This window comes from Saimiri boliviensis, chromosome 1 (assembly GCF_048565385.1).
Source record: "Saimiri boliviensis isolate mSaiBol1 chromosome 1, mSaiBol1.pri, whole genome shotgun sequence".
Classification (NCBI taxonomy): domain Eukaryota; kingdom Metazoa; phylum Chordata; class Mammalia; order Primates; family Cebidae; genus Saimiri; species Saimiri boliviensis.
This window is the reverse complement of record NC_133449.1, coordinates 114381691-114408043: the sequence shown is the minus strand read 5'-3', so window position 1 is coordinate 114408043 and position 26353 is coordinate 114381691. Positions and strand designations below refer to the sequence as shown.

General features: G+C 52.4%; 1 protein-coding gene across 1 annotated transcript in view; it reads right to left on the bottom strand.

Annotated features, from left to right (window-relative positions):
* Positions 1 to 26353, bottom strand: part of CNGB1 (cyclic nucleotide gated channel subunit beta 1) — a 101113-nt gene that overhangs the window by 64834 nt on the left and 9926 nt on the right. Inside the window, exons 3-15 of the mRNA XM_074402281.1 lie at positions 20269 to 20435; positions 17887 to 17944; positions 17536 to 17608; positions 16618 to 16708; positions 16483 to 16513; positions 16197 to 16242; positions 14074 to 14149; positions 13776 to 13824; positions 13164 to 13365; positions 11060 to 11135; positions 9952 to 9988; positions 2485 to 2644; positions 1423 to 1506 (exon numbers count right to left, since the gene is read on the bottom strand). Of these exons, the coding sequence (XP_074258382.1) occupies positions 1423 to 1506; positions 2485 to 2644; positions 9952 to 9988; positions 11060 to 11135; positions 13164 to 13365; positions 13776 to 13824; positions 14074 to 14149; positions 16197 to 16242; positions 16483 to 16513; positions 16618 to 16708; positions 17536 to 17608; positions 17887 to 17944; positions 20269 to 20427 (1142 nt within the window). The 5' untranslated portion in view covers positions 20428 to 20435. The remainder of the gene's footprint in view (positions 1 to 1422; positions 1507 to 2484; positions 2645 to 9951; positions 9989 to 11059; positions 11136 to 13163; positions 13366 to 13775; positions 13825 to 14073; positions 14150 to 16196; positions 16243 to 16482; positions 16514 to 16617; positions 16709 to 17535; positions 17609 to 17886; positions 17945 to 20268; positions 20436 to 26353) is intronic.

The following is a 26353-nucleotide window of genomic DNA, read 5'->3' as shown; positions in this document are numbered from 1 at the left end:
CATTTTACAGATGTGGAGGCAGAAGCTCTGAGCGGGTACACCACTTGCCCCAGTCATTTCACTGACAGAAGCGAAGTGGCATTGGCATTTCTGAGGCCCAAACCTGTGCTCCTAACACTCATGGTGCCATCCTGTCTCAGGCCAAGGCCAGAGGGACAGGTCAGGGAGAAGGGGTGTAGGCCACAGGTTACCATGGTGGGCAGAGAGACAGGGACATAATGCCAGGGAACTGGGACACGAACAGAGTAACTTACTATCACCTGATCCACCGTAACAGCCTCCTCACTGTTCTCCCTGCCTCAGTCTTTCTCCAACACAGCTGCCAGACCATGCCACTCTCCTGCTCAAGAACCTTCAATGGCTCCCTACTGCCTTTGGGAAAACAAGTTCAAGGCTTTACAACCTGCTTTTGAGGCAGTACTTCTTTTTTCTTGGTCTTCTTTTTAAGTAGAGATAGGGTTTTGCTATATTGGCCAGACTGGTCTCGATCTCTTGGCTTCAAGTGATCCAACTGCCCGGCCTCCCAGAGTGCTGAGATTACAGACGTGAGCCACCACGCCCAGCTGACCTTCTTGCAACACTAACTTGTCTTCTGGGCCCCACGCTCTTCTTGTCTCCTCCCTGCTCACTGGCTCCTCCTTCTCAGTCCTTTTTGCTTCCTCATGTCCCCATAAGCCTCCCCTCTATCCACACTCACTCCCTGAGCATATCGAGCCCTACAGTTTTCAGTGCTACCTACGTGCCCAGAATCCCAATGTCACATCTCCAGCACCACCTCTCCCTGGCCCAACTCCAGGCACAGGTGTGTCCAGCTGCCTGCTGTTCATCCCTCTATTACCCGACCTCGTTTTTAACTTTGATTTTAACTCAACTCTTCCGTGTGTTTAACGTTGAAATCTATGGATATGGGTGGACGATCGACCGTTCCTGAGCAGTAGAGCAGAACCCAAGACATTCTCAGAAGGCATCAAAGGCAGCCACAGTGGGGCATATGGAGGGGAGGCAGCCTTGGGTTTGTGAATAACGGGGGGAACTTGTAGCCCACTGCGTATGTCCATTCATACATCCATTCATGCAGTCAACTAACATTTATTTGGTGCCTACTGTGTACCAGGCACTGTTCTAGGCTCTGGGGACATGGCAGTGAAAGCCACAGACAAAAGTCCCAGCCCTCTTGGAGGCTGCATTGTAGTGTGTGTGTCTGTAGAGGGAGGTGGAGTGGTGGGTAATATGATTCCCAGGTCATTATGAGCACAGCAGGGGGACCCCAGCTTCTCCCAGCCTCTCTGATCAAAGCCCAGCCTCACACAGCACAGAACAACAGAAAGGAGCTCCCTTGAGCAGCAGAGAGTGCCCAGACCCCAGGAGTTCAGCCAACCCCAGCCCCAGGGCCATCCCCAGCCAGGTGGGAAAATCACTTACTCAGTCACCTCCTCCTGCTCCTCCTCCTCCTCCTCTTCCTCTTCCTCCTCATCTTCTTTCTCCTCTTCAATCCGGGACAGCTCCCTGAGTTAGGGTTAGAGGCAGGAGGTGAGCCCACCTGAAGCTGCCCCCCAGTCTACCTGCTGCCCCATTTTCCGTAGGATGTCCCATGACTCCTGAGCTCAGACCTGGACCCTCCAACCAAGGCTCAACCTGGGGAGCCCCAGCTGAGCAACCCTCTCCTCTGCATGAGGGGACTGTCCCAGCCACTGTGCTAGTGGTGACTGTAGGTCAGCCTCTGATCCTCTCTGGGCCTCAGTTTCCCCATCTTAGCTTTGTAAGTTATGGGCTTCAGAACACGAGACCTCCCACTGTCACCAAGCATCTCTAGCAGGAAGAAAGATTATGACATCCCTATGGAAGGCGATTTGCAAATCAGAACCACAATTCCACATTCCCATGACCACTGACCTAGCAATCCCCCTCTAGAACTCTCCTGCGGATGTACTCACACATGTGCAAAGACATGCATATAAAAGTGCCTGTTTTGGAAGATACTTTTGTATGCAGGGAGCCTGTTGCAGAATTGTTCATGATAACAAAATTTTGGAAACAACCTAAATGTCCATCAATAGTGAACAGGTTTAATAAATTATGGTACAGCCATAATTTACGCCGTAGTATGCCATAGTATGCGAGGGCATACTATGCAGCACTGAAAAATGAAGATGCTCTCTATATCCTGAATGTGAAAAGACCTCAAGGTATATTGTTGAACGAATATAGCAAGGTACAGATAGGTACATGTGATGTGCTACCTTCTGTACAAAAAAAAGAAGAAAGAGGAGGGAGATGCGAGCTTACACATGGCCAGACCGTCTCTGGAGTGGCACATAGGAACCTGGTAGCTTGTGTACCCGTGGGAGAAGGACAGGTATAAGGCAGGGAGAAGCAGGCTTGGTTCCTGCTCTGTGCCTTTGTATAGCTTTGAGACAAGGGGCTGCATGCTTAGTACCTTCTCAAACAATAACTAATTTTTTAGGATCTTCTCAGACTCCCCACCTGGGCATCTTCTCCACGGCTTTGTTCTCTTCTTCATAAGCTGGAACCACCTCTGTACTCTGCAGGCTGGTACTGACATCCTGGCAGGCACCCTCCCAGTGCGGTTCAACCTCCTCTAGGACTAGGTCAGGCTCCACTTGCCCTCCGGGAAGGATGCTGACTGCAGGGAACACAGGAAGAGCTGTTTGTGGGATGTGCAGGAGCGTGGGCTTGGGCCTCCAAGTCCCAGGGAGCCCACGGGGAGCCCCGGCCATCGCCAGCAGTGCATCAGTGCTTAGCTGTGCAGTGGGGAAAGGACACTTTCCATCTGCAGCGGGACCAGATCAGTGTTCAGGTGATGGGTTGAACCCTGTGCTCATTCACTCTGTCTCCATTATTTTCCCCTCTTTCCTCTTGAGACAGAGCTTTGATGATGGTTGAGCCTGTTTGTTTCTCACTGGGGCCTCCTTAAAGATTTGTGGGCCGGGCGCAGTGGCTCACCCTGTAATCCCAGCACTTTGGGAGGCTGAGGCAGGCAGATCACCTGAGGTCAGGAGATTGAGACTATCCTGGCCAACATGGTAAAATCCCATCTCTACTATAAATACAAAAATTAGCTGGGTGTGGTGGTGTGTGCTTGTAGTCCCAGCTACTCGGGAGGCTGAGGCAGGAGAATCGCTTGAACCAGGGAGTCAGAGGTTGCAGTGAGCCGAGATTGCATCACTGCACTCCAGCCTGGTGACAGAGCGAGACTCGGTCTCAAAAAAAAAAAAAAAAAGATTTGTGCAGAGGCAGAAACAATGCTTCACAGCATCACAGGGATGCCAGAAGGCCCAGGTTCAGGGTCCACCTGGCCACATCCAGGTACAGTGGCCCGGATCGTCCTGAGGGAAGCAGAGAGTTTGCCCTCTCCCTGCTCTGTAGATGCCATCCTCTGGTGACAGCATGTGCGTATGCCTGGCATTTGCTTCTGAGAGTCCTTCCCTTCCTCCTGGGCCTAGAAGAAATTCAACTTTCTCACGGGGATGGCCCCACCTTCAGATGGGAGTCTGTAATTTTCGACATTTCTTTACTTATCCTGGTCCTTGACAACAAAAACACCCTGGGCCTGTGAGCTTGGCAGATGCTCAAAGGGAATGCAGGGGCATCTCATCAGAAACCTAAGCCTACCCCCAGGCAGATGTCAGGGACAAAGGACAATGCTTGGATACCCGTTGTCCCCAAAAAGCTCCAGGGATCTTGGTGGCCCTCAGCCAAACATGAATTAGTAATAGTGACGGTTGTCAAGACGGGGTCTTGCTCTGTCGCCCAGGCTGGAATGCATTGGTGCAATCATGGCTCACTGCAGCCTCTACCTCCCAGGCTTAAGCAATCCCCCCACCTCAGCCTTCTGAGTAACTGGGACTACAGGCATGTGCCACCATCCCCAGGTGGTGGTAACGGTGACTTTAAATGGAAGCTGGCCTCAAGTCTTATCCTGAGACTTTGGCTCTTATTATTTATGATGTTGCATAACAACATAATAGTAACAGCAGCTGCATTTTCTAGCACTTCCTATGTGCCAGGCCCTGTGCTGGGTGATTTACACGGAATAACTCAATTAGTCCCCACATCAACTTTTCAAGCTTATAATTAGCATCCCCATTTTATTTTCACTCTTTTATATTTTACTCCCCATTTTAGATGAGCAAACTGAGACATAGATAAACACCCCCTTTTGTGGGGTGCTTCCCATGTGCCGGGCATGGACCTCCCCACTTCTAGGTACAGATATTATCCCTGTCTCACAGATGAGGTGCTGCCTGCCCTCTAGGGGAGCCCCAAGCACATCCTGAGCTAGCTGTTTCCATGGTGGCTTCTGGCTCCTCTGGCCCTGCAAACATCCCTGAGGGTTGGCCAGGGAGGCTCCTCCAAGTGTGACCCTGAATTTGGTGGTGGGGCGCATCATCCACGTCAGTCTACGCTGCTGTCCAGCAGTGGTACAGTGTCTCCACTCTGGGCAACCCCTTGGGGTACAAGTTCCTGCCCAGACATAGCAGGGAACATCCAGGGAACAGAATGTCTTGCCTGTCAGCACGTGAGCTTTCACAGAAGCCCCAAAGGGCAGGAACAGTACTCTCCCCCTTTTAAGAGAGCCAGCTCAGAGAGGCTGAGTGTCTTGTCCCAGGCCTCACAGGAAGGTGGAGGCAGAGCCAGGTCCCCTGACTCTTGTTTTCCCAGGGCACCGTCCTCGGTGATAAATGTGCCTGTGAGCGCCTCGCCGGCATCAGCGGCTGTCCTTAAGAATTGATGTTGCCCTGGCTTCCACATTTGCTTTCCCTTCCAGTAACCTTTTCTTTTCAGGTCATGTTTTAGTGAGTGGGCATTTTACAAGCATTTCGTTTTTTTTTTTTTTTTTTTTTTTTTTTTTTGAGACAGAGTCCCGCTGCGACACCGAGGCTGGAGTGCACTGGTGCAATCTCAGCTTACTGCACCCTCTGTCTCCCGGGTTCAAGCGATTCTCCTGCCTCAGCCTCCCAAGTAGCTGGGATTACAGGTGCATGCCACCACACTCAGCTAATTGTTGTATTTTTAGTAGAAACAGGGTTTCACCATATTGGCCAGGCTGGTCTAACTCCTGACTTCGTGATCCACCCACCTTAGCCTCCCAAAGTGCTGGGATTACAGGAGTGAGCCACCACGCCCGGCCTCATTTCCTCTTTTCATCTCTGCAGCAGGCCTGCAAGGCATGTCCTATACTGTTCCCATTTTACAGCTAGAAGTTCTACAGCTCTGAGAGGAGGATGGCGCCCAAGGTCACTGACCTGGAAGGGTGGGATGGGGTATGTTGCCACACAGCCTCCAGGGCAGGCCCCCAAGAGGCCTGGTACAGGAGCCGCTGGCCCACCCCTGGAGCTCCAAGCGCTCCTCTCTGCAGGTGTCTGATTCATAGCTCGCCCAGCTTCTCCTCCGCCCTACCCAGGTGCCCAGGAGCTAGGGGTGCTCCAGTTCCCATAGAAATTGCCACTCCACCCTGGCACGCCACCTCCTGGTCAGTTGCCTCTCTGTCTTTAGGGCTATCAAATAAGGCTCTGACCCGGCCAGTGAAGTCAGCAGCCTCATGTGGGAAGCAGCCCCTGCTTCCAGGATCAGCAGGCAGGAGCCTGGGCACGTGGGTTCTAGGCTAAGGCCCCCACCTGGACCCCTGGGTCTCTGTCAAAGCCTGAGCCCTAACTCCAAACCTCCACCCTTTCTGGCAGGCCTGGATCCTGATACCTTCCCTGCCTCTCCCTGATCCAGGCTCACATCTCCTCCCACCTGGCCCAAAGCACTAACCTCTCACTGGGTGTTTCTCAAAGTATGGTCCCATCCTCTCCCCCATCGTCGGAATCATCTGAAGAGGCAGGTACTTCTCAAAAAAAGCAGATTCTTCCATAACCATTGCTTGGTCGTCAAAAAAAAAAAAAAAAAAAAAGACAGCTTCCCAGCTTCCTGGACTCTTGAATCCGAAAAAAGTCTGGGGTAGGACATTCTTCATAGTTGGCCCCATGTGCTTTGGAGGGGCCCTACTTTGATTGCTTTCCCTGTCTCCAATGCTTGCTCAGTCCCAGAGTCATCTTTCTGGAGTCACTCCCCTGCTCAATCACCTTCAATGGCTCCCCATTACCTATAGCCTAGTCTCCTAAAATCAGGCCCCAGCTTCTCTAGTTTTATCTTCTACATTAAGGACGCTGGGCTCCAGAGGAGCCGGAGTCCCACCACTCTCTGTATACCACACTTCATTAGCTCTACTGGGATCGCCCCACCTCATCGCCAGTTTGCGACCTCAAGGATCTCAAACAAAGGCCTGCCCAGCCAGGGCAATGATGTATACAAATGAAGGGGCAGGTGCCACCTTTCTGCAGGTGCCAGCAGCTGCTCAGACTGTCCTCATAAGCACAGTGTGGGCCCATTACAGCCAGGTCTACCCAGTTTCTGAGAGAAGCCAGATCTTTTCATGTAAAGCTAGCTGATTTTTAAATGTTGGCAACCAATTCTAATTTTTAAAATCACTCCATGGCCCAAACAAAGACATGTGCGGGCCAGCTGGGAGCCAGGACCCCCGGCTCAGGACCCCTTGCTAATTCCTCCCCTCCTGCAACCCAATACCCCATGCCAAGGCCTATTCAGTCCACCCATGTTTAAAACTGAAACCCTTCTTTTAGCTTTATCCTAAGCAATAATATCATGCAATCACAGGTTTGATGTGCTCATTTACGCTCTTTTAATGTTAATGAAAATACTTGCTGCTGCTCACAGGTGTCCCCAAGCCTTGGAAGGAGAGAGCATGGCCAGGCCTAGGGAGAAACCTCTCTGGGAAAAACTGTATCCTGTCAAGGTGCTGACTGTGCCAGGTACCACACTGGGGGCTGTGCATGCATCCTCTCGAAGAGATGCTTAATACTGAGTCCTCCATCTATGGGGCTTTTTTTTTTTTTAATTAAAAAAAGGGTTTCTTAGGCTGGGCATGGTGGCTCACACCTGTAATCCCAGCACTTTGGGAGGCCGAGGCAGGTGGATCACCTGAGGTCAGGAGTTCGAGACCAGGGTGGCCAACATGGTGAAACCCTGTCTCTACTAAAAATACAAAAAATTAGTTGGGCATAGTGGTGTGTGCCTGCAGTCCCAGCTACTCAGGAGGCTGAGGCAGGAGAATCACTTGAACTCGGGAGGCAGAGGTTGCAGTGAGCCAAGATCATGTCACTGTACTCCAGCCTGGGCTACAAAAGTGAAACTCCACCTCAAAAAAAAAAAAAAAAGAAAAAAGAAAAAAAAAAAAAGTTTTTGTAGACACAGGGTCTCACTGTGTTGCCCACAGTGGTCTCGGACGTTTGGGCTCAAGCAATCCTCCTGCGTCAGCCTCCCAAAGTGCTGGGATTACAGGCGTGAGCCACCGCGCCCAGCTATGGGGCTTTTCCACAGCCCTCTGGGGGTCGTCCTCCTGCTATCTAGGCTAAATCTCAAAGGCTGCCCATGGCTGGCCTTCTCCTTGTTCTGGTCTGGGAGGCTCTGGGTCTGGTTGCAAGTGAGTCTGCCTCCCCTTGTTTTGCCTGGGAGTGTGTGGAGAGGGAGGGGTTCACTGCTGAAATAGGGTGGGGCGTCAGGGGCCACCTCCCCCCCGAAGGTCTTCTCTTCAGGACATCCTTCTCTCCTTCCTTCCATCCATCCATGTGTCCATCTGAGCTCTCCCAGATTCCCTTCTCCCTTGTTTCAGAGGCCTCCAGCTCCCATCACCCCTGAAACAAAGGAGAAGACAGGGTGGGTGGCTGGGTGGACAGGCGGAGGGAATGAGTGAGTGGATGAGTGAATGGATGGGGCGGGTAGGGGCCACATATCCCCGAGACCCTCAGAGTCTCCCCGTGAATTGGGACGTGAGTGGAATAGTGTCTCCCAAAAAGATAATTCCACGTCCTAACCCCATTATCTGTGAATGTGACCTCATTTGGAAATAGCTTCTTTGCGGGTGTGATTAAGTTAAGAATCTCAAAGTGAGATCATCCCGGATTTAGGATGGGCCCTAAATCCAATGACTGATGTCCTTATAAAAGAACCGAGACAGGGGGCTTGGCACACACAGACATGGAGGTAAAGGCTGTGAAGAGATGGAGGCAGGGACTGGAGGGCGGCCAGAAGCCAAGGACCGCAAGTGGCCACCAGGAGCAAGGAGAGGGGCACAGGTGTGTCTCGCTCAGAGCCCCAGGAGGAGCCAACCCTGCCACGCCTCGATCCTGGACCTCTGGCTCCTGAACTGTGGTAGAATCAGTGCCTGCTGTTCTCAGCTGCCTGGTGTGTGCACATCTGTTATGGCAGCCCTAGAAGATGAAACCAAGCCAGCTCCCCACCCTGTCCTCAAGAGCAGGCCCCCATGGCCACCCAGCATCCACCCAGCATCCACCTATAACCCACATGCTCTGGGAACTGCAGGGAGGCCCTGGCCACAGCTGGCGGGGAATCCTGCCTCCTGCCAGAGGGGAAGAGAAGAAGGTTCTGGTGCTCCGTCCTCAGATGCAGACCCCTGAGGGTTTTCTGCCCCGAGGAAATCTTTTTGGTTTCTGTCAGCTGCTGCTACCAGGCCAGGTGGACTCGATTTGCTCTGTGACCTGGGGCAGGTGCTTTTGGTTCTCTGAGCTCTGCCCCTTGCCTGCCCCAGCAGCCGTGAGGGTCTCTGCTCTGCTGCCCCAGGTTGGCCATGAGTGTCCATGAGAGACTGAGCATGCCCTGCTCTGAGACAGGCCAGCTCTCCTCCTCATGTCATTGCCATGGTTACCATCAACCCTAACGCCCCCGACGTCTCTGCATCAGACTTGAGCTCCACAGTCCAATGGCCTATGTGTGCTCCAGGCCATGGCGGCCACCCCCAGCTTCAGGGCACTCATGGAGACCACCATCAGCCTAGTGGGGCTGGGGCTGGACACAGCATTGCAGACACAGGGCAGAGCTCAGAGCCCTGGGACACCCTGAGACCTGGAACAGAGGAGGACACCACCCACAGCCCCTGAACTCTGATCACTACGAAAACCCATCACAGGGCTGGCACATAGTAGGCTGTCCTTAACTATGTATTGAATGAATGAAGGAATGAATGAATGCTTGTCCACTGCATGCCTCTCTGGAGGCCATGAAGTCAAGAAAGAACAAGGCCGGGCGCGGTGGCTCAAGCCTGTAATCCCAGCACTTTGGGAGGCTGAGGCGGGTGGATCACAAGGTCAAGAGATCGAGACCATCCTGGTCAACATGGTGAAACCCCGTCTCTACTAAAAATACAAAAAATTAGCTGGGCATGGTGGTGCGTGCCTGTAATCCCAGCTACTCAGGAGGCTGAGGCAGGAGAATTGCCTGAACCCAGGAGGCGGAGGCTGCGGTGAGCCGAGATCGTGCCATTGCACTCCAGCCTGGGTAACAAGAGCGAAACTCCGTCTCAAATAAAAAAAAAAAAAAGAAAAGAAAAGAAAGAACAGATCCTGCCCCAGCCCCTTCCTGGTCTCAGTCCTCGTCCCAGATTCCTGGCTTAGGGCTAAGATAAAGGGCATCACATGCCTCCTCAACCCAGCTGCAGGTGAGGGGGACCCCTCAGCTCAAGGGAACTGGAAGCTGTGGGGCCTGGATCCCCCAGGGAGACCCCACCCTTCTCCCTTCAGCTTGGCCAAACCCATTTTCCCAGCTTCCAGGGGATGGGAGAAGCTCTCTGGGCAGTACCAGCAGGAAGGTAAGCTCATCTGACTTGGCCCTGGGACTGTTTTCTTGGGATAGAAGCTGGCTCTCGGCCGGCTTGGGCTACCCGGCCAGGCTGACCAGAGGTGGGGCCTGCAGAGCGCAGAGCTCTCTCGGCTCCAGCCCAGGAGACCTGAACTGCCCTGTATGAGTCCAGGTCTAGCCAGGGACAGCCCCCTACCCGCATACAGTCAGACCCAAGGACACCTAGCAACCCTGCCTGAAATGCACACAGGGACCCAGTCACGTGTCACTTACTGGTCTGCACGTTACACATCCCAGGGGAGTCAGGCTCCTGCATGGAGAGAGAGAAAAAGGGAAATTCTCACCAGCCTCCCTGTTTCAGCCACCCCTTCCAGCACGTGCGTGACCTTGACCCACTGCTCTGGGCCTCAGTTGTCCCATGGAATGGAGAAGAGAGTCCCTGCTGTGCCCAGGGCCAGGGAAGGAGTTGAGGTGGGGGAGGGGGCTTTGAGAGCTCGAGCCTTGCTCAAGTGAAGCAAGGTGGGGGTGACCCCAGACAGCAACAGCAGCGCCACCTGCTCAGAGGAGCCAGGCGGAGCACCTGAGTGACACAAAGACCCAGGACCTGGCCGGGCCTTCCTTCCTCCGGGGCTTAGACAGCTTTATTTACAGACCCCTTTACCTGCATTCTCATAGCCCTGGGTATGAGAATGTCAGTAGAGAGTTCTGTAAACAAAGAACTGATCATTTCTCCACTGGGACAACTGAGGTTCTGAGAGGGCCAGGGCCGCGGCCACACAGCCGAGAGAGAGATCAGGCCTCCCACCACCCAGTTCCAGGTGCTTCTATAAAGACGTCCAGTTGCAGCCAAGAAAACAAGGGCCAGGTTCCTGGTTCTTGGAGGAGAGGTATGGGTGACAGAGGCCCGGCCACTCACGTTGAAGCCCTATATCAGGAAAGCACACAGGGCCTGCTGGCTGCTGTGAGCCTCGCTTCTTCCTGGAATCTGGGGATCTCTCATCTCTGGACCTTTGCACATGTTTGGAAACCACCTCCACTTTCCCAGAAGCCTTCCCTGATGCTCCCAGGAGGCTCCACCTCTGCGCCCCATGTCCTCTCTGTTCCCCCATGGAAGTGCCTCCCCCACTGACTGAATTCCTGGCAGGTGGGGCGGGGCCAGCACATCTCAGCTCTGTGGCCACCGTGCCTCAGAGAGTATGGGTACTGAACATGGGCCATGCAGACAGGAAGGCTGGGGGAGCTGGGCTCCTGCTACAGGGTCCCTTCTTCCTGCTGTGCCTTCATACCCCAGGGACACAGGCCAACTATCCTCCTCCTTACCTGAGTTCCCAAGACCCCTCTCACCACCACCAGGCCCCCACTCCACGTGCCCAGCACTGACCTGTTCCCCTGTTTTCCCATGTAGTACTGGCTGCGGCAAGGCCATCTCCAGCCTGTGCAGGACCCATGCCACCAGCCTACAGGTGAGAGAGAGTGTGCTGTGTCCAGGTGGGAAGGCTCGTGGGGACACTGAGGCTGGAGTCAGCTCGTCTCCAAGGCAGAAAACAAGCCTACCAGCTGGGCACAGTGGCTCACGCCTGTAATCCCAGCACTTTGGGAGGCCAAAGCGGGTGGATCACAAGGTTAAGAGATTGAGACCATCCTGGCCAACATGGTGAAACCCTGTCTCTACTAAAAATACAAAATATTAGCTGGGCATGGTGGTGCATGCCTGTAGCCCCAGCTACTCCGGAGGCTGAGGCAAGATAATCACTTGAACCTGGGAGGCGGAGATTGCAGTGAGCTGAGCCGAGATCACACCACTGCACTCTAACCTGGAGACAGAGCAAGACTCCGTGTGAAAAAAAAAAAAAAAAGAAAAAGAAAAACAAGCCTGCCAGGAGGCAGAGGCTGCCAGGAGCCAGAGCCCAGGTCTCCAGCCCTGAAGACCATTTTCCCCCTCTCCACCCTCCCTAAGTGAACCTCCGGTTGCTGTTCAGGCCCACAGACAGCTCAGGCTCCCCCCACCCTCCCACCCACCCCCAGAAGTGGGTGCATTTTGGGTATCTCACACATGGCTTGTGGTAACACCTGTCCTGATTTCCTTCTCTCTTTCCTTCCTTCCCTTTTTTCTTCCTTCTTTCTTGCTTGAATTGGTGGCCCAAGATAGTGTGATCATAGCTCACTCCTGTCTCAGCCTCCTGAGTAGCTGGGACTACAGGCACATGCCACCATGCCCAGTTTTTTTTTGTTTGTTTGTTTTTGTTTTTTTGTAGAAATGGAGTCTTGCTATGCTGCCCAGGCTGGTCTCAAACTCCTGCTTCCACAGCTTTCCAAAGTAGTAGAATTACAGGCATGAGCCACTGCATCCAGCCTGTAACCCATTTTATTTGTTTATTTGTTTTTTGAGACCAAGTTTCACTCTTGTTGCCCAAGCTGGAGTGCAGTGGTATGAGTGGCGTGATCTGAACTCACTGCAATCCACTTCTGGGTTCAAGCAATTCTCCTGCCTCAGCTTCCTGAGTAGCTGAGATTACAGTCACCATGCCCAGCTAATTTTTTTGTATTTTTAGTAAAGACGGGGTTTCATCATGTTGGCCAGGCTGGTCTCGAACTCCCAACCTCACGTAATCTGCCCACCTTGGCCTCCCAAACTGCTGGGATTACAGGCGTGAGCCACACTGTGCCCAGCCTCTGTATCCCATTTTAAATACGGGTTTCCTTTGGCCTAGAAACTCCATTTCCACCGATTTATCCTCCCGATTTACTAGTGCGTGAACCCAATGAGGTACGCAGGGGCTATTCATTGTGGTAAGAGTGGAAACAAATGTAAATGTCCACTGAGCGGTTAAATAAAAACTGGTGCATCCATTTAACGAAGTGCTTGCAGCTTTAAAGAAAGAATGCAGTAAGACCTGTGTGGATAAAACCACTTCTAAGGCACATTTTTCAGGTTAAGAAAAAAAAAAGAAAAGCAGGCCAGGCGGGATGGCTCATGCCTGTTATCCCAGTACTTTGGGGTGCCAAGGCAGTCAGATCGTTTGAGGTCAGGAGTTTGAGACCAGCCTGGCCAACATGGTGAAACCCTGTCTCTTTTAAAAATACGAAAGTTAGCTGGGCGGGGCAGCCCACACCTGTAATCCCAGTCTACTCAAGAGGTTGAGGCAGGAGAATCGCTTGAACCTGCAGTGAGCAGATTGCGCCACTGCACTCCAGCCTGGGAGACAGAGCAAGACTCAGTCTCAAAAAAAAGCAAAGTGTAGGAGAGTATTATAGTTTGCTCCTGTCAGGTGCGTGTTAAAGAAAAAAAAAACTACCCAAAGCTTGAAAGCTTTGAAAGCACAGAAAATGTGGGAAAGGGCGTGAAGCTGATGTGGTGCCTTGGGAAGGGGTCTGCACACATCCAGTTGAATTTTCTTCCAGGTTTTGTGGAGGTTGGGTGTTGGGCAGGAATAAGGTACTCACCCTGCTCCCCGGTGGGAGGTACTGCATTGAGGGTGGCTCACCTGGCAGGGTCCCTTTGTGGAGGGTGGGAAGAGGCCTGGGCCTGAGAGCTGGGCTGGGGCTCTGGAGCCAGTGCCTCCTTGGGTTCCTCTTTGGGTTCCTCCTTGGGTGCCTCCTTGGGCTGCAGGGGGCTTGGCGTAGGCAGGGAGGGGATCTCCTGGGCCTGCAGCTTGGGTCCCGTTTCCTGGGGGCGTCCTGGAGGTGCTAAGCAGCAGGGAAAGCAGGAGCTAGAGATGCCACAAAGGGGCTTCCTCTGACCTTGCAAGGGCACAGAGGCCAGATTCAAGGTACTAACTGATTGGGGAGCTTTTGGGGATCACCTCACCCATCCCTACCCTCAAAGAGACCAGAAAGACATAGGAACTGAGACCCAGGAAGGAGAAGGGACTTGTCCAAGACCGCACAAGTCTGTTCCGAGACTCTGGCTTCCCATCCTGGACTGGGGAGGGGAATCTGGTGGTCCTCACAACAGCCTGCTCCTGGCAAGCCCTGAACCCCGTCCTAGCCTGGGTGGGGGCTAAGGGACTCTGGGGGATCCTCCAGGGCCCAGTTAATCCCTGAGCCTAGCCCGTGACCATCCCAGAAAGCCCCCTCCTGAGCTCCCCTCCCTGTACCTGGGTCCAAAGCAGCACCTGTGGCACTTTCAGGCTCCTCTCTCCAGACCTGGGTGACAAACATGGTTCAAGGTCATAGGCCATACCAAGCTCTGTGCACTCCCCCCACCCCCACTCCTTCTCCTGAATCCCCACCCCCTCTCACAGTCACTCCCCCCATCAAGAACTTTCTGAGGGGGGCATCACCCCCTCCTGAGTTCCTGGAGGTGGGGACAGCCTGCAGGAGGAGGCAGGCCCTCCTGGGGCCCCAGAAGCTCCCCAAGTACTCAACTCCCTGCCCCTCCCTTCCTTGGCTCACCTCGGAGGATCTGGGGGGCTGAGGCAGCACTCTCTCCAGATTCCGCTCCATCCATAGCAGCAGCCGAGGCCCCGGCCTGCGGAGGGGCTGGTGGTCAGCAGAGCGCCCTGAGGGAATGGGCCAGCGCACTACCTAACGGCCTACCTCAGGGCACGGTCTCCGTGCCCTGCACCCCTGTCCGCACAGTGGGTGCCTTGTCCTGGAAATTCTCAAAGACCTCCAAGGGGGCGGGGAAATCCTGCCAGCCTTCAATTCTGAGCCAGGGCTGGACCAGGCTCTGGAACCTGGGGCAGCAGGGGAGGGGCAAGAGCCCCTGAGGGACTTGAGGAGCTGAGTGAGTGCAGCCCTGGGACATCCTGTGCTGGGACAGACAGGGCTGGCTGCATGGGAGTGTGCCCTGTGCCATCACTCAAGGCCTTATCCTTCAAATAACCTGTTTTTGGTTACATAGTCTGCTGTCATAGTCTGAAAACATTAAAAAATTTTTAAGGGGCCTACATGTGCATTTGCCCTGGGCCCCACAATTATTGGCTTGTCCCAAAGTCAAGCGTTGGATCCAAAATCCATCTGGCCTCCAGGAAGCCCCACTCTTCAGAGAAGCGCCATCCCTAAGTATGGCCAAAAAGAAGGCTGGTGAGTCTTCCAGGCGCCCTCCTCCTAAACTGTGCTAATGGTCCCAGGAATCAGCTGAGTATGTCTCAGAAGGAAGTAGAGGGCCAAAAGACACAGAGAGAGCTGCAGCGATGAATGGATGGATGGATGGAATGTGTCATTAAGTATATATGTGTATTCATTCACCAATTTGTTTCATGTGTGCTGAATCCTCATTCTGTGGCAGGTGCTGTGCTCGGCACCAAGCATTCATCAGTGACCAGGACAAAAGTCCCTGTCCTCAAGGAGCCAACAGTCTAATAAATGAATGAGTGAAGGAATGAATGAATAGGATGAATGGAGATGGATTCATGGCTGGATTTCCAGCAGAAATTACAAACTGGGTCAGGTGTGGTGGCTCATGCCTGTAATCCCAGCAGTTTGGGAGGCTGAGGCGGGTGGATCATGAGGTCAGGAGATCAAGACCAGCCTGGCCAACATGGTGAAACCCTGTCTCTACTAAAATACAAAAAAATTAGCTGGGTGGGGTGTCACATGCCTGTAGTCCCAGCCACTTGGAAAGCTGAGGCAGGGGAATTGCTTGAACCCAGGAGTCAGAGGTTGCAGTGAGCAGAGATCACGTCATTGCACTCCTGTCTCTACTAAAAATACAAAAATTAGCTGGGCATGGTGGTGCACGCCTGTAGTCACAGCTGCTCGGGAGGCTGAGGCAGGGGAATTGCTTGAACCCAGGAGGAGGTGGTTGCGGTGAGCCGAGATCGCGCCATTGCACTCCAGCCTGGGTAACAAGAGCAAAACTCCATCTCAAAAAAAAAAAAAAAAAAAGTTAAAAAAAAAAGAAAGAAAAAGAAATTACAAACTGGAAACTTCAGGCTTACTTTGGGGGGTCTACAGTGTGCTGAAAACTTCTTGACTAAAAATTGAAGATTTTACATAAAAAGCTAGATTTCTAGCTTCTCTAGAAAACCTGGAGAATCTGGCCACACAAGCCCTGCAGACTGCAAGGCAGAAGCAGCTGAAACTGAGTAGGGCCCCTTCTCGGGGCTCCCTACCTCCCCTTTTGCCATAGTCCCCCCACCAGCCTGCCACCGTTACTGATGGGGCAGCCACCCCTCCCCGAGTCAGCTCTGAGGAGTCGGATGCTGAGGCCAGCCTGGGCACCCTGATGTCCTCCACAGTGGCCCAAGCCCTGCTTCCAGTTTCCACACAGAGCCTACCTACATGAAGCCCACCTGTGAGGAGCTCAGCCCAGCCCCTCCCTATTCTCAGAGGGTGGCCCCACCCAGGGACCGCCCACTCGCCCCTGGGAGCACCCAGGGACCGCCCGCCACAAACCATGAGCAGCACACGGTCCACTGTCCCCATCCTGTGGCAGGAAACAAGCCCAGAGGAGACAGGGGGCACATCCGAGGCCACCCCCGAGGGGGTAACAGATCCTGCTCCTGAACCCAAGGCCCTGTTCCTCCCGCCACACACACAGACAACAGTGACACTCAGGGACAAGGACTCACCTAGTGTCCTGGGCCTCAAGGGCCTTATTGGGTTCATCTATGCACCCTGCAGGATCAAAAAATACAGAAAGGCAGTCAGCAGCAGGAGACCTGCCCCAGCCGCCTGGGCAGCCTGGAGTGGGCACTGAGAGCCCAACTCAACCGCAGGTTCAAACGCAGGGTCAGTCAGATGAGATGCTCCGGCCTGGGCAGAGGCTCCCCAGGGGTGGGGCCCATCCCAGCAGCCCCGTAGCCCTGCAGCCCCTCAGCCCCACTGCTGAAAAGCCATCCTGCCCCTTGGTCTTACCTGTGTCCCCAGTGCTGCCATGACCCAGGATCTGCCAAGGACAGACAGACAGACATTGGCAGGGAGCCCAAGGGCAGCCGCCTCCCCACAGCCCCTCCCTGACCCGGCCCCTTCAGCCTCCAGCCCCAGCAGTACCTGAGCCGGGTCCTCCCTGGCGCCGTGGACAGGCTGCGGGACCACCTTCTCCACGCCCTTCATGAGCCAGCTCAGCACTCTGCGGCTGGGACTGGGATGGATAGGGACACCAAGCCACCCTCAACTTCCCCTAGCTCTAGCTCCCCACTGGCCCAAGGGCAGTCCAGTGTCCTAAAGAACTTGGCTTGAATCCTAAACCACCGTCTCCCCACTGTGAGACTTCAGACACACCACCACCCCCAGAAGCTCCATGACCTTCTCTGAAAAATGAGGGACGCTGATGCTTCTTCATGAGGCCAGGCAGACCGGGTGCCATTCAGAGCCCACCCCCATTGGATGCTTAGGGCGGAGCAGCTGACTTCCCTCTCCTCCTGCCTCCCCCACTGTCCTGCTCTGAGCACACATGGCGCTCCAGAAGGCCCAAGGTTTGCTGCGGTGTGTGCTGTGGCAGAGCCTCAGCAGCCTGAATGTGAAGGTCACGGCCTCCCTGCCTGAGGCCAGCCCGGCCCCAGCCATGCTCAGGTTCCAAGCACCATAGGTCTGAAAAGTATGACTCAACTGGGAGATTCCATGCAAAAGCCTGGATTTCTGGCTTCTCTGGGAAAAGCAGAAGCTCTGACCCCATTGGACCTGCAGCTTACCAGAGCACTGAGAAATGTCTGGCCCCCTGGACAGGGGAGCTCATTATGCAGCTCTGACCCAGTTTCTCTTGATCACATTTCTCATGTGGCTCAGGAGAACCCACCCTCCACCTGAAGCTCACTTCAGCCAATTCCCAGGATGTCCCAGGGCTTTGCCCAGAATGGCGGCAGAGCTGAGCTCAGTGCCCATCCCCACCCCAATCCCCAGGGCTCCCTAGCTGGGAGTGGAGTTAGGGGTGTGGGCTGGCCCTGAAGAGAGGGGAGGGTGGTGCAGTACCTGTTCATTTCTGAAAAATCAGCGCCCTGGGCCTGGAGTGATATGGTGGAAGTAAGGGCAGCCTCCTTGGTCGCTGGAAAAGAACCCCTCATCCTTCAGACCTGAGGCCTCAGAGAGACCCATTTCTACCTTGCTTGGGGAGATCAAGTCAGGGGAGAGGAGGGAGCCCCCTGAGGTCAGAAAGCCAGGCTCCAGCTCAGCTCAGCTGAAGTCTCCAGGAGCCCGCCCTTAGCTTCTCTGAGCCTCAGTTTCCTCATCTGTGAAATGGGTAAGCCAGCCTTGTGGGCTTTGCAAGGCTCCCAGGGGAGAATGTGCCCCAACCTGCCCTACCAGCCGGGCTTCTGCACTCACCTTGAGGGTTTGGGTGCGCCACAGCCACTTCCTCCTCCTTGAATGACTCTTCGGGGGGCTAGAGGGTTCGAACAGGACAAGGTAAGCCCTAGGTGAGATCAGCCTGGTTTGGACAGGTGCAGCCCCTGATTCTCCCTCAAGGGATTCCTTCCCCACAAAAGACTGAATGACTCTCTTCTCAGGATCGTCCCTGTAAATCTGGTGGCCTTACCTTCTCCTTCTGGCCCAAACTTTCCATTCCTCCCTAGTAGCCAGCTGGAGTTTGGCCTCTGCCACCTGCCTTTCACCTGCCTCTGCAGTCACACCTCTTGCTACCATGTGCACAGATGTGTATGTACAAACATACATGTGCATACACACACAAATGTATACATACTCACTGTCATGCACATGCATACATAAACAGACATAATATGAGCATATAAATACATACATATGCATACATATGGTGGCACACAAATGCCAACATGCATATATACACACATGCACAAACACAAAAATAAGTGCATGCACACACACATACAGACAAAAACATATGTACATATACGCTTGAACATGCACATGCAGACATGCCCCAACACATAAATATGTGCATGCAGTCATATGCAAACATGCATATACATGCATGCATGCAGACACACACACGTCTGTACCCGCCCGTGTACAGTCAACATGCGCATTTGCATAGATATATTGCATATGTATACAGGTGCAGAAATATGTGTATACACGCATGCTCAGTCACACACATATGCATATTTGCACACACACAGATTTCTGCATCTAAACATACATGAACATACATGCACAGACACAAAATGTGTATATATACACACATGAAGACAGGTAAATATGTGTACATACACATACACATGACACATTCACAGATGCTCAAATGCGCATACACATAGAAATACATGTATACACTCACATACTCAGAAATATGTATACACATACATACACATATACAACTAGCATGTCACAGGAGCACATAGAATCGTGGACATACTAATACATATACACATATACATAAACATATGTGCAAACACATACACATGCATTCACATACATATGCATGTTCACATACATAGTCATGCACACCCAATTTGCAAATACACATGTACACACACCGACATACCAAGGGCACACTACACACACACGTGGATCTACCTGTATATGCATGCAACACATACACATGCATATGACATCTTATACCTCAACACATCCTGTTTCCTAAACACACCCTGCACTTCTCTAGTAATGGCCTTGCCTCTGCCAGGAATGGCCAGCCTCTCCATCTCCCTGGGTTAAACTTCTGATCCACCCTCTGAGTCTAACTAAGAAGCTCTCCCCAACCAGCCTCCAATCTCCAAAGTTAAGATGACTGTCCCTCTTCTGAGCTCCCATGGTTTGGTCTGACACACTTATTTGGCTCCCCAAGAAGGGTACAGGTGAGGCCAGTGTTGGAGCTCACCACGTTCCCTCCTCCCCACCTGTGTCTCTCGGCAGAATGAACTGGCTGGGTTCTTGTCTGCTGACCCCCTCGGGGCAATGCCTATTCATCTTTATGCTTTCAGCACTGAGCACAGGCCCCGGCATCAATTAGAAGCTAAATCAAATCTGTCGAATTGAGCTGCTGAATTAGTTGTCATCCAGCTCCTGAACGGATGGGTTGCAGAACTGGTAAGTTGTGATGTGCCCAAAGGAAAAGTTCTGGAGAAAGTTTCTGGAGAAAGTGTGGTGCGTGGACCAGTGCCAGTCTGCAAAGTGGTAACGGTCCGTGCTGATTAAGCAGTTTGCACCAGAATGTTTATCAATGCACTGCTTCCTTCACTGAGAAAGTCTTGGTACAAAACAAATAGCAACTAATCAGTGTACTTAGCTACATAGCAGAGTCACATTCTGGTGCAAACTGCTTAATCATGATGGACTAGCAATCATCAGTTCATGCACTGGCTCCTGTGAGTACCTCTGTTATGAATGCTAGAGGCTGGCAAAATATGGCCTGAGGGCCAAATCCAGGCTGTTGCTTGTTTTCATAAATAAAATTTTATTGGAACCCAGCTATGCTCATTCATTCATGCATTACCTATAGCTGCTTTCGCACTATAATGGCAGAGTTGAGTAATTAACCAAGAAAGCATTACCCACAAAGCCTAAAACATTTAGCCTTTTACAGAAAATGTTAGCCTTGAGCAAGCCCAATCCACTGTCTGAACCTGAGTTTTCTAATTTGAACAAGTGTGGGACCCTGTGCCCCTCCCTTTTCCTTCTGGCGCCCACCTTTTCTGCTGTAGAAGCTCCCTGGAGAGCAAGTGGCCCAAACTGGGAAGACCCTGAGCAGCGAGGCGGGCCTGCCCCTCCTCCCCCTCCACCTCTCACCATGGACTCGGACTCTGTCTCGGCCTCCTCGGGGTTCCGCTCTGGTTCCACCTCCGCCTCCAGCTCTGGCTCTGGTTCCACTTTCTCTTCCTCCTGCATCTTGGTCTTCCGAGGGGTCTCTGGGGGCTGAGGCAGCACCCTCTGGACCCAGCCCAACATCCTGATGCCTATGAAAGACAGAGTTCTTAGTCCTCCCCAGAGCACTCACAGTTGCTCCCGCTGCTTATAGACCACTCTTGTGAGCTGCACATTTCCTTTTCCTTCATCAACTTTAAAAATACTTCAGCTGGCTGGGCATGGTGGCTCACACCTAAAATCCCAGCACTTTGGGAAGCCGAGGCGGGTGGATCACATGGTCAGGAGTTCAAGATCAGCATGGCCGATACGGCAAAACCATGTCTCTACTAAAAATACAAAAGTTAGCCAGATGTGGTAGCGGGCTCCTGTGATCCCAGCTACTCAGGAGGCTGAGGCAGAATTGCTTGAACCCAGGAGGCAGAGGTTGCAGGGAGCTGAGATCATGCCATTGCACTGCAGCCTGGGTGACAAGAGCAAGACTCAGTCTCAAAAACAAACAAAAATTCGACTTGGTGTGGTGGCTCATGCCTGTAATCCCAGCAATTTGGGAGGCTGAGATGAGCCAATTGCTTGAACCCAGGAGTTTGAGACCAGCCTGGACAAGACAGAGAGACCTCCCATCTCTACAGAATATTTTAAAAATTAACCAGGTATAGTGGTTCACTCCTGTAGTCCCAGCTACTCAGGAGGCTGAGGTGGGAGGATCACTTGAGCTTAGGAGTTTGAGGCAGCAGTAAGTCATGATGTAACTGCAAACTGTACTCCAGCCTGCATGACAGAGCGAGACCCACTCTCAAAAAATACATAATATGTACACACACATATATATTTTATATATAAATACACATGTATATTACATATACACATGCAGATGTATGTGTGTGTATATATATATATATTTCTGCAATTGTATCTCTAGATATTTACCTTATAGAATTACTCAAGGCCATAAATTTATGTGTACAAAGAAGCTCATTGCAACAGTGTTATAGCAAAAGATGAAAAACATCCAAATATTCACCAAGAGGAGACTGGCTGTTGGAAAGTACCTACGTGTGCCTAAATGTTTATCTCTAAGAGGGGCATGTATTTAAAAAGTTACAATATATTCAATAATGGAATACTGCGGGGGGCATGAAAAAGAAAGAGGCACTCTGAGCTAACAAGATGTGCATGAAGTCATGAGCAGATCAGTTAATGTCTCTGTGCCTCAGTTTGCTTGTCTGCAAAATAGGGATATTAATAGTACCTACCTCATAGGTTGATTGTGAGGATAAAATGAATTGATAAGTGTAACATACTCAGGCCATGAGTGGTGGCTCATGCCTGTAATCCCAGCACTTTGGGAGGCTGAGGCAGGTGGATCACTTGTGGTCAGGAGTTCCAGACCAGCCTGGCCAACATGGGGAAACACCATTTCTACTAAAAATACAAAAACTAGCTGGGCATGGTGGCGAGTTCCTGTAATCCAAGCAACTCTGGAGGCTGAGACATGAGAATTGCTTGAATCCAGGAGGTGGAAGTTGCAGTGAGTCAAGACTGTGACACTGCACTCCAGCCCAGGTGACAGAGTGAGATGCTGCCTCAGTAATAATAAGTGTAACATACTCAGAGCAGTGACTGGCATATGCCAAGGGTTTAATAAATGTTGGCTATGGGGCCCGGCACAGTGGCTCATGCCTGTAATCCCAGCACTTTGGGAGGCCGAGGAGGGTGGATCACAAGGTCAGGAGTTCAAGACCAGCCTGGCCAAGATGGTGAAACCCCATCTCTAATAAAAACACAAAAATTAGCCAGGCATGGTGGCAAATGCCTGTAGTCCAACTACTCAGGAGGCCGAGGCAGAGAACTGCTTAAACCCGGGAGGCAGAGGTTGCAATGAGCCGAGATCAGGCCACTGCACTCCAGCCTGGGTGTCACAGCGAGACTCTGTCTCAAAAATAAATAAATATTGGCTATGACTATTATATGATATCAAATAAAAACACTAATTGTGTAATATCATGTACTGCATAATCTCATTTTAAGTAAAAATATTCATTATGAGTAATATAGGAGTGGAAAATTTAAGATAAAATTAACCTATGTTTATAATTTTTTAATTTTTAAGATAAAATAGGCTGGGTGCAGTGGCTCATGCCTGTTATCCTAGCACTCTGGGAGGCCAAGATGGGAGGGTCACTTGAGCTCACGAGTTCAAGACCTTCTTGGCCAACATAGCAAGCCCCTGACTCTATTTAAAAAGAAAGAAAGAAAAAAAAAAAAAAGCCTGGTGTGGTGGTGTGCACCTGTAGTCCCAGCTACTCAGGAGGCTGAGTCAGGGGGTCAAGGCTCCAGTGATCACGCCACTGCACCTCTGCCTAGATGACAAAGCAAGATCCTGTCTCAAAAAAGGAGAAAAAAATGGGCCTGGCATGGTCACTCATACCTGTACACCCAGCACTTTGGAAGGCCAAGGCAGGAGGATCACCTGAGGTCAGGAGTTTGAGACTAGCCTAGTCAACCATATGGTGAAACCCCATTTCTACAAAATATTTAAAAAATTAGCTGGGTGTGGTAGCATGCACTTGTAATCCCAGCTACTCCGCAGGCTGAGGCAGGAGAATCACTTGAACCCAGGAGGCAGAGGTTGCAGTGAGCTGAGATCATACCACTGTACTCCAACCTGGGCAACAGAGTGAGACTCTTTCTAAAAAAAAATTAATAATAATAAGACCAGGTACAGTGGCTCACACCTGTAATCCCAGCCCTTTAGGAGGCCAAGTCAGGCAGATCGCTTGAGCTCAGGGGTTCAAGACCATCCTGGGCAACACGATGAAATCCTATCTCTACCAAAAATCAAAAAATCAGCCCAGCATGGCAGCATGCACCTGTAGTGCCAGTTACTTGGGAGGCTGACGCACAAGAATCATTGGAGCCCAAAATTGCAGTCAGCCACGGTCGAGCCATTGCCCTCCAGCCTAAACGACAGAGCAAGACTGTCTCAAAAATAAAATAAAATGCTTCTAGTGCTATACTTTTTAAAAAGAAAGAGAAAGATACCACGCCAGGTAAACCTTTTTTCATGGTTTACTGTGTTATTTCAGTCCTACCTTATACAGGTTGCTTCCGGTTGATTTCTCTTTGGGGAATGGGGAGCCCCAGCCCTTATGACCGAACCTGTGCAGGATGGCCTGGCCAGTGGGCAGCATGCAGGTCACTGTGCTAACTCCTACCCCTGGACGTGCCTTTGCCCCACGTGAGTGTGCCCTACCCCTCTGCCAGCCATGAGCAACCCGAGCGTCGGCAGAGTGTCTATATGCCCCTCTCTTCCAAGGAATCCAGCCCCAACTGAAGAGGCCGGCCCAAGCCCAGGATCCTTGTCCCCAAGCCCAGGTCCCCAGAGCCTGTGGCTGTGCTGCCTGCCTTCTACTCACAGCCCTGACCTCTGTTCCCACTCTGGCATCAGCAGCCCAGCCTCTCCCATGAGAAGCCGTGGTGGGAAAGGAGCTCTGAGTGTCAGATTCCCCAGCTCAGCCTCCCAAAAAGTGCACTTGGGCCTGACATGACCCCTCTGGTCTTCCATTTCCCTGAAAGTGGGGGCGCAGACACAGTGTCTTCCCAGGTGGGGGCTGCTGGAGCTCACATGTTGGGATGGCAGATTTCACTGACCCCAGCCAACCCCAGGCAGCCCTGAGAGGCAGGGCTGAGCTAAGTGCATTCTACCCATGATCATATTCGTCTTCATCCCCACCACCACACCCCACCCTTGCACTCAGTAAAATAAGGATTTTCATTATGGAGAACAGAAAGGTGAACAGAATCGCCCGAAGCAGCACAGCCAGCAGTGGCTGAGCTGAGTTTCCACTTGGGTCTGCCCGATTCCAGGTGCCCCACATCTATTCCCAGGAGGTCGTGGCATTTACTGAGTGTCAGCCTCTTCTGCGGGCCAGGCCTGCAGACCCCTCCCAGCGGGCAGCAATTCTGGCTTGCATTTCTAAACCTCCTGGAAATGACTGACAAAGCCTCCCCATCCCCCACATTTCTTTTTCCTCTTAAATGAGGAATGTCCCTGCTGACAGCACTTTGATGAGGGAGGCTCCGGTGGGAAAGGGGGACCCATGAGTGGCAGCTCAGGGAGCTATGGGGTTGCCCCACCAACATTTTCAGAATCTTCTGGAGAGCTGGTGAAAATACAGATTTCTAGTTCCCCCAAGCCCTCCTGAGGGACCTAGGAATTTGCATTCCACAGGCTTTCCTGAAAATTCTGATGCACGCTAAAATCTGAGCTCCAGAGGAGAGAGGGAAGCCACAGGTTTCCTGCCGCGCCAGTTTGGTCCTGCCTAAATGCCTTGCTCAAGGGAGAACATGGGGATCTCCTCAGGGGTCCCACTGAGCCTCTATCTCCTCCTGAGTTACCTGCTCAGATGCCAGCCGCCAGCCAGGAATTGTCTTCACGCTGCCACTCCTAGCTGGCCCCTCAGACACAAGGAAGATTAATTGGCGGTAGCTGGGCCGTGTGCAAAGGATTAGCAGGTGCTGAATGGGGGCAGGGGAGAAAAGAGGCTGTTGATGCCCAGGGAACCAGCAGCAGCATCCAGCAAGGATGTGGGCCCTAGGGAAGGGCCCCTGCATGGCCCAGGTCTGGAGCACCATGAGTTGCCAGGGGACCTGCCTGGGTTACCAGGAGCCTGGCTACCCACACACCTTGGCCAAGGCACAGAGTGGCTGGTGGGAGAATGACAGCCTGGAGTTCCCATGTGATGCCTGGAGACTCCTCAGGGTGGCAGGGGCTTGTCAATTCCCACCCAGTGGTGGCAAGAGGCGTACCCCAACTCTTCAGCCCCAAGGCCAGGTCTCAGGCAGGTTCTCTCTGGCTTAGAGTCTTCTCTGGGGAGGGTCTCAGCAGCCGTGCTTTGGGCTCTGCCAGAAAGGCTGTGTCCCAGGGTTGGGCCTGGAGGTTGGATCAAGGCCTGGCAGATGACTGGGCATCTGACCTGCCCTGTGAACTGAGGTTGGACACTAGAAGGGATACAGAGATCTAGGAGGAGAGTGTGCAAGGGACAGGGCCCAAGGAAGGAGTGCTCAGTGTGGTGCCACTGAGGAATATTTGGCAAAGGGACAGGACTTGACTTAATTATCTGTACCATTTCTAGAGTTTTTCCTTTCCTTTCCTTTCTTTTCCTTTTTTGGGGGGGTGGGGGAGCACAGTCTCTCTCTGTCACTCAGGCTAAGTGCAGTGGTGCAATCATGGCTCACTGCAGCCTCAACCTCTCAGCCTTAAGTGATACTCCCACCTCACCACCTCAGCCTCCTGAGTAACAGACTACCCATGTGTGCTGCCATGCCAGGCTAATGGCTAATTTTTATCTTTATTTTTTAGAGACAGGGGTCTCGCCCAGGCTGGTCTCAAACTCCTGGATGCAAGCAATCCCCCGGCCTCAGCCTCCCACAGTGTTGGGATTACAGATGCGAGCCACTGCACCCGGCCTAGACGTCTTCCTCTGTGCCTGGCAGTGTGCCAGCCCTGGCACACAGAGCAAGACAGACATAGGCCCTGTCTTCATGGAGCTTACATTTCAATGCAGGAGATTCCCGACAAATAAAGAGAGATTGCAAATAATGCTAAGTGCCGTAAAAGAAACAAACAGGGCAGAGGCACGTGTTGTGGAGGGCAGTGGGGGCAGGTAGGCAGGTCGCTATGATGAGGTAGATGTATATTTAAGCGGAGACATGAAAAGCAAGAAACACTCAGCTGTGAAAAAGAGCTGGGTGAATGGTGCTCCAGGCCAAGGACACTGCAAGGAGAAAGGTTCCGAGGCTGGAATAAGCCTTGAGGAGCAGCATGCAGCCCAGGGGTCCCGGAGCTTAGTGGGTGCAGAGGAGGGTGGTGGGGATGAGGCTGACGGGGACAGGGGGCAGATGTGAGGCCTCTAGGCCACAGGAAGGAGTGTAGTTTTAGATGATGGTTTTGAACAGGGGCTGGGCATGATCTGTGTGGCTTTGTGTAGTGCGCAAGTGTAGAAGC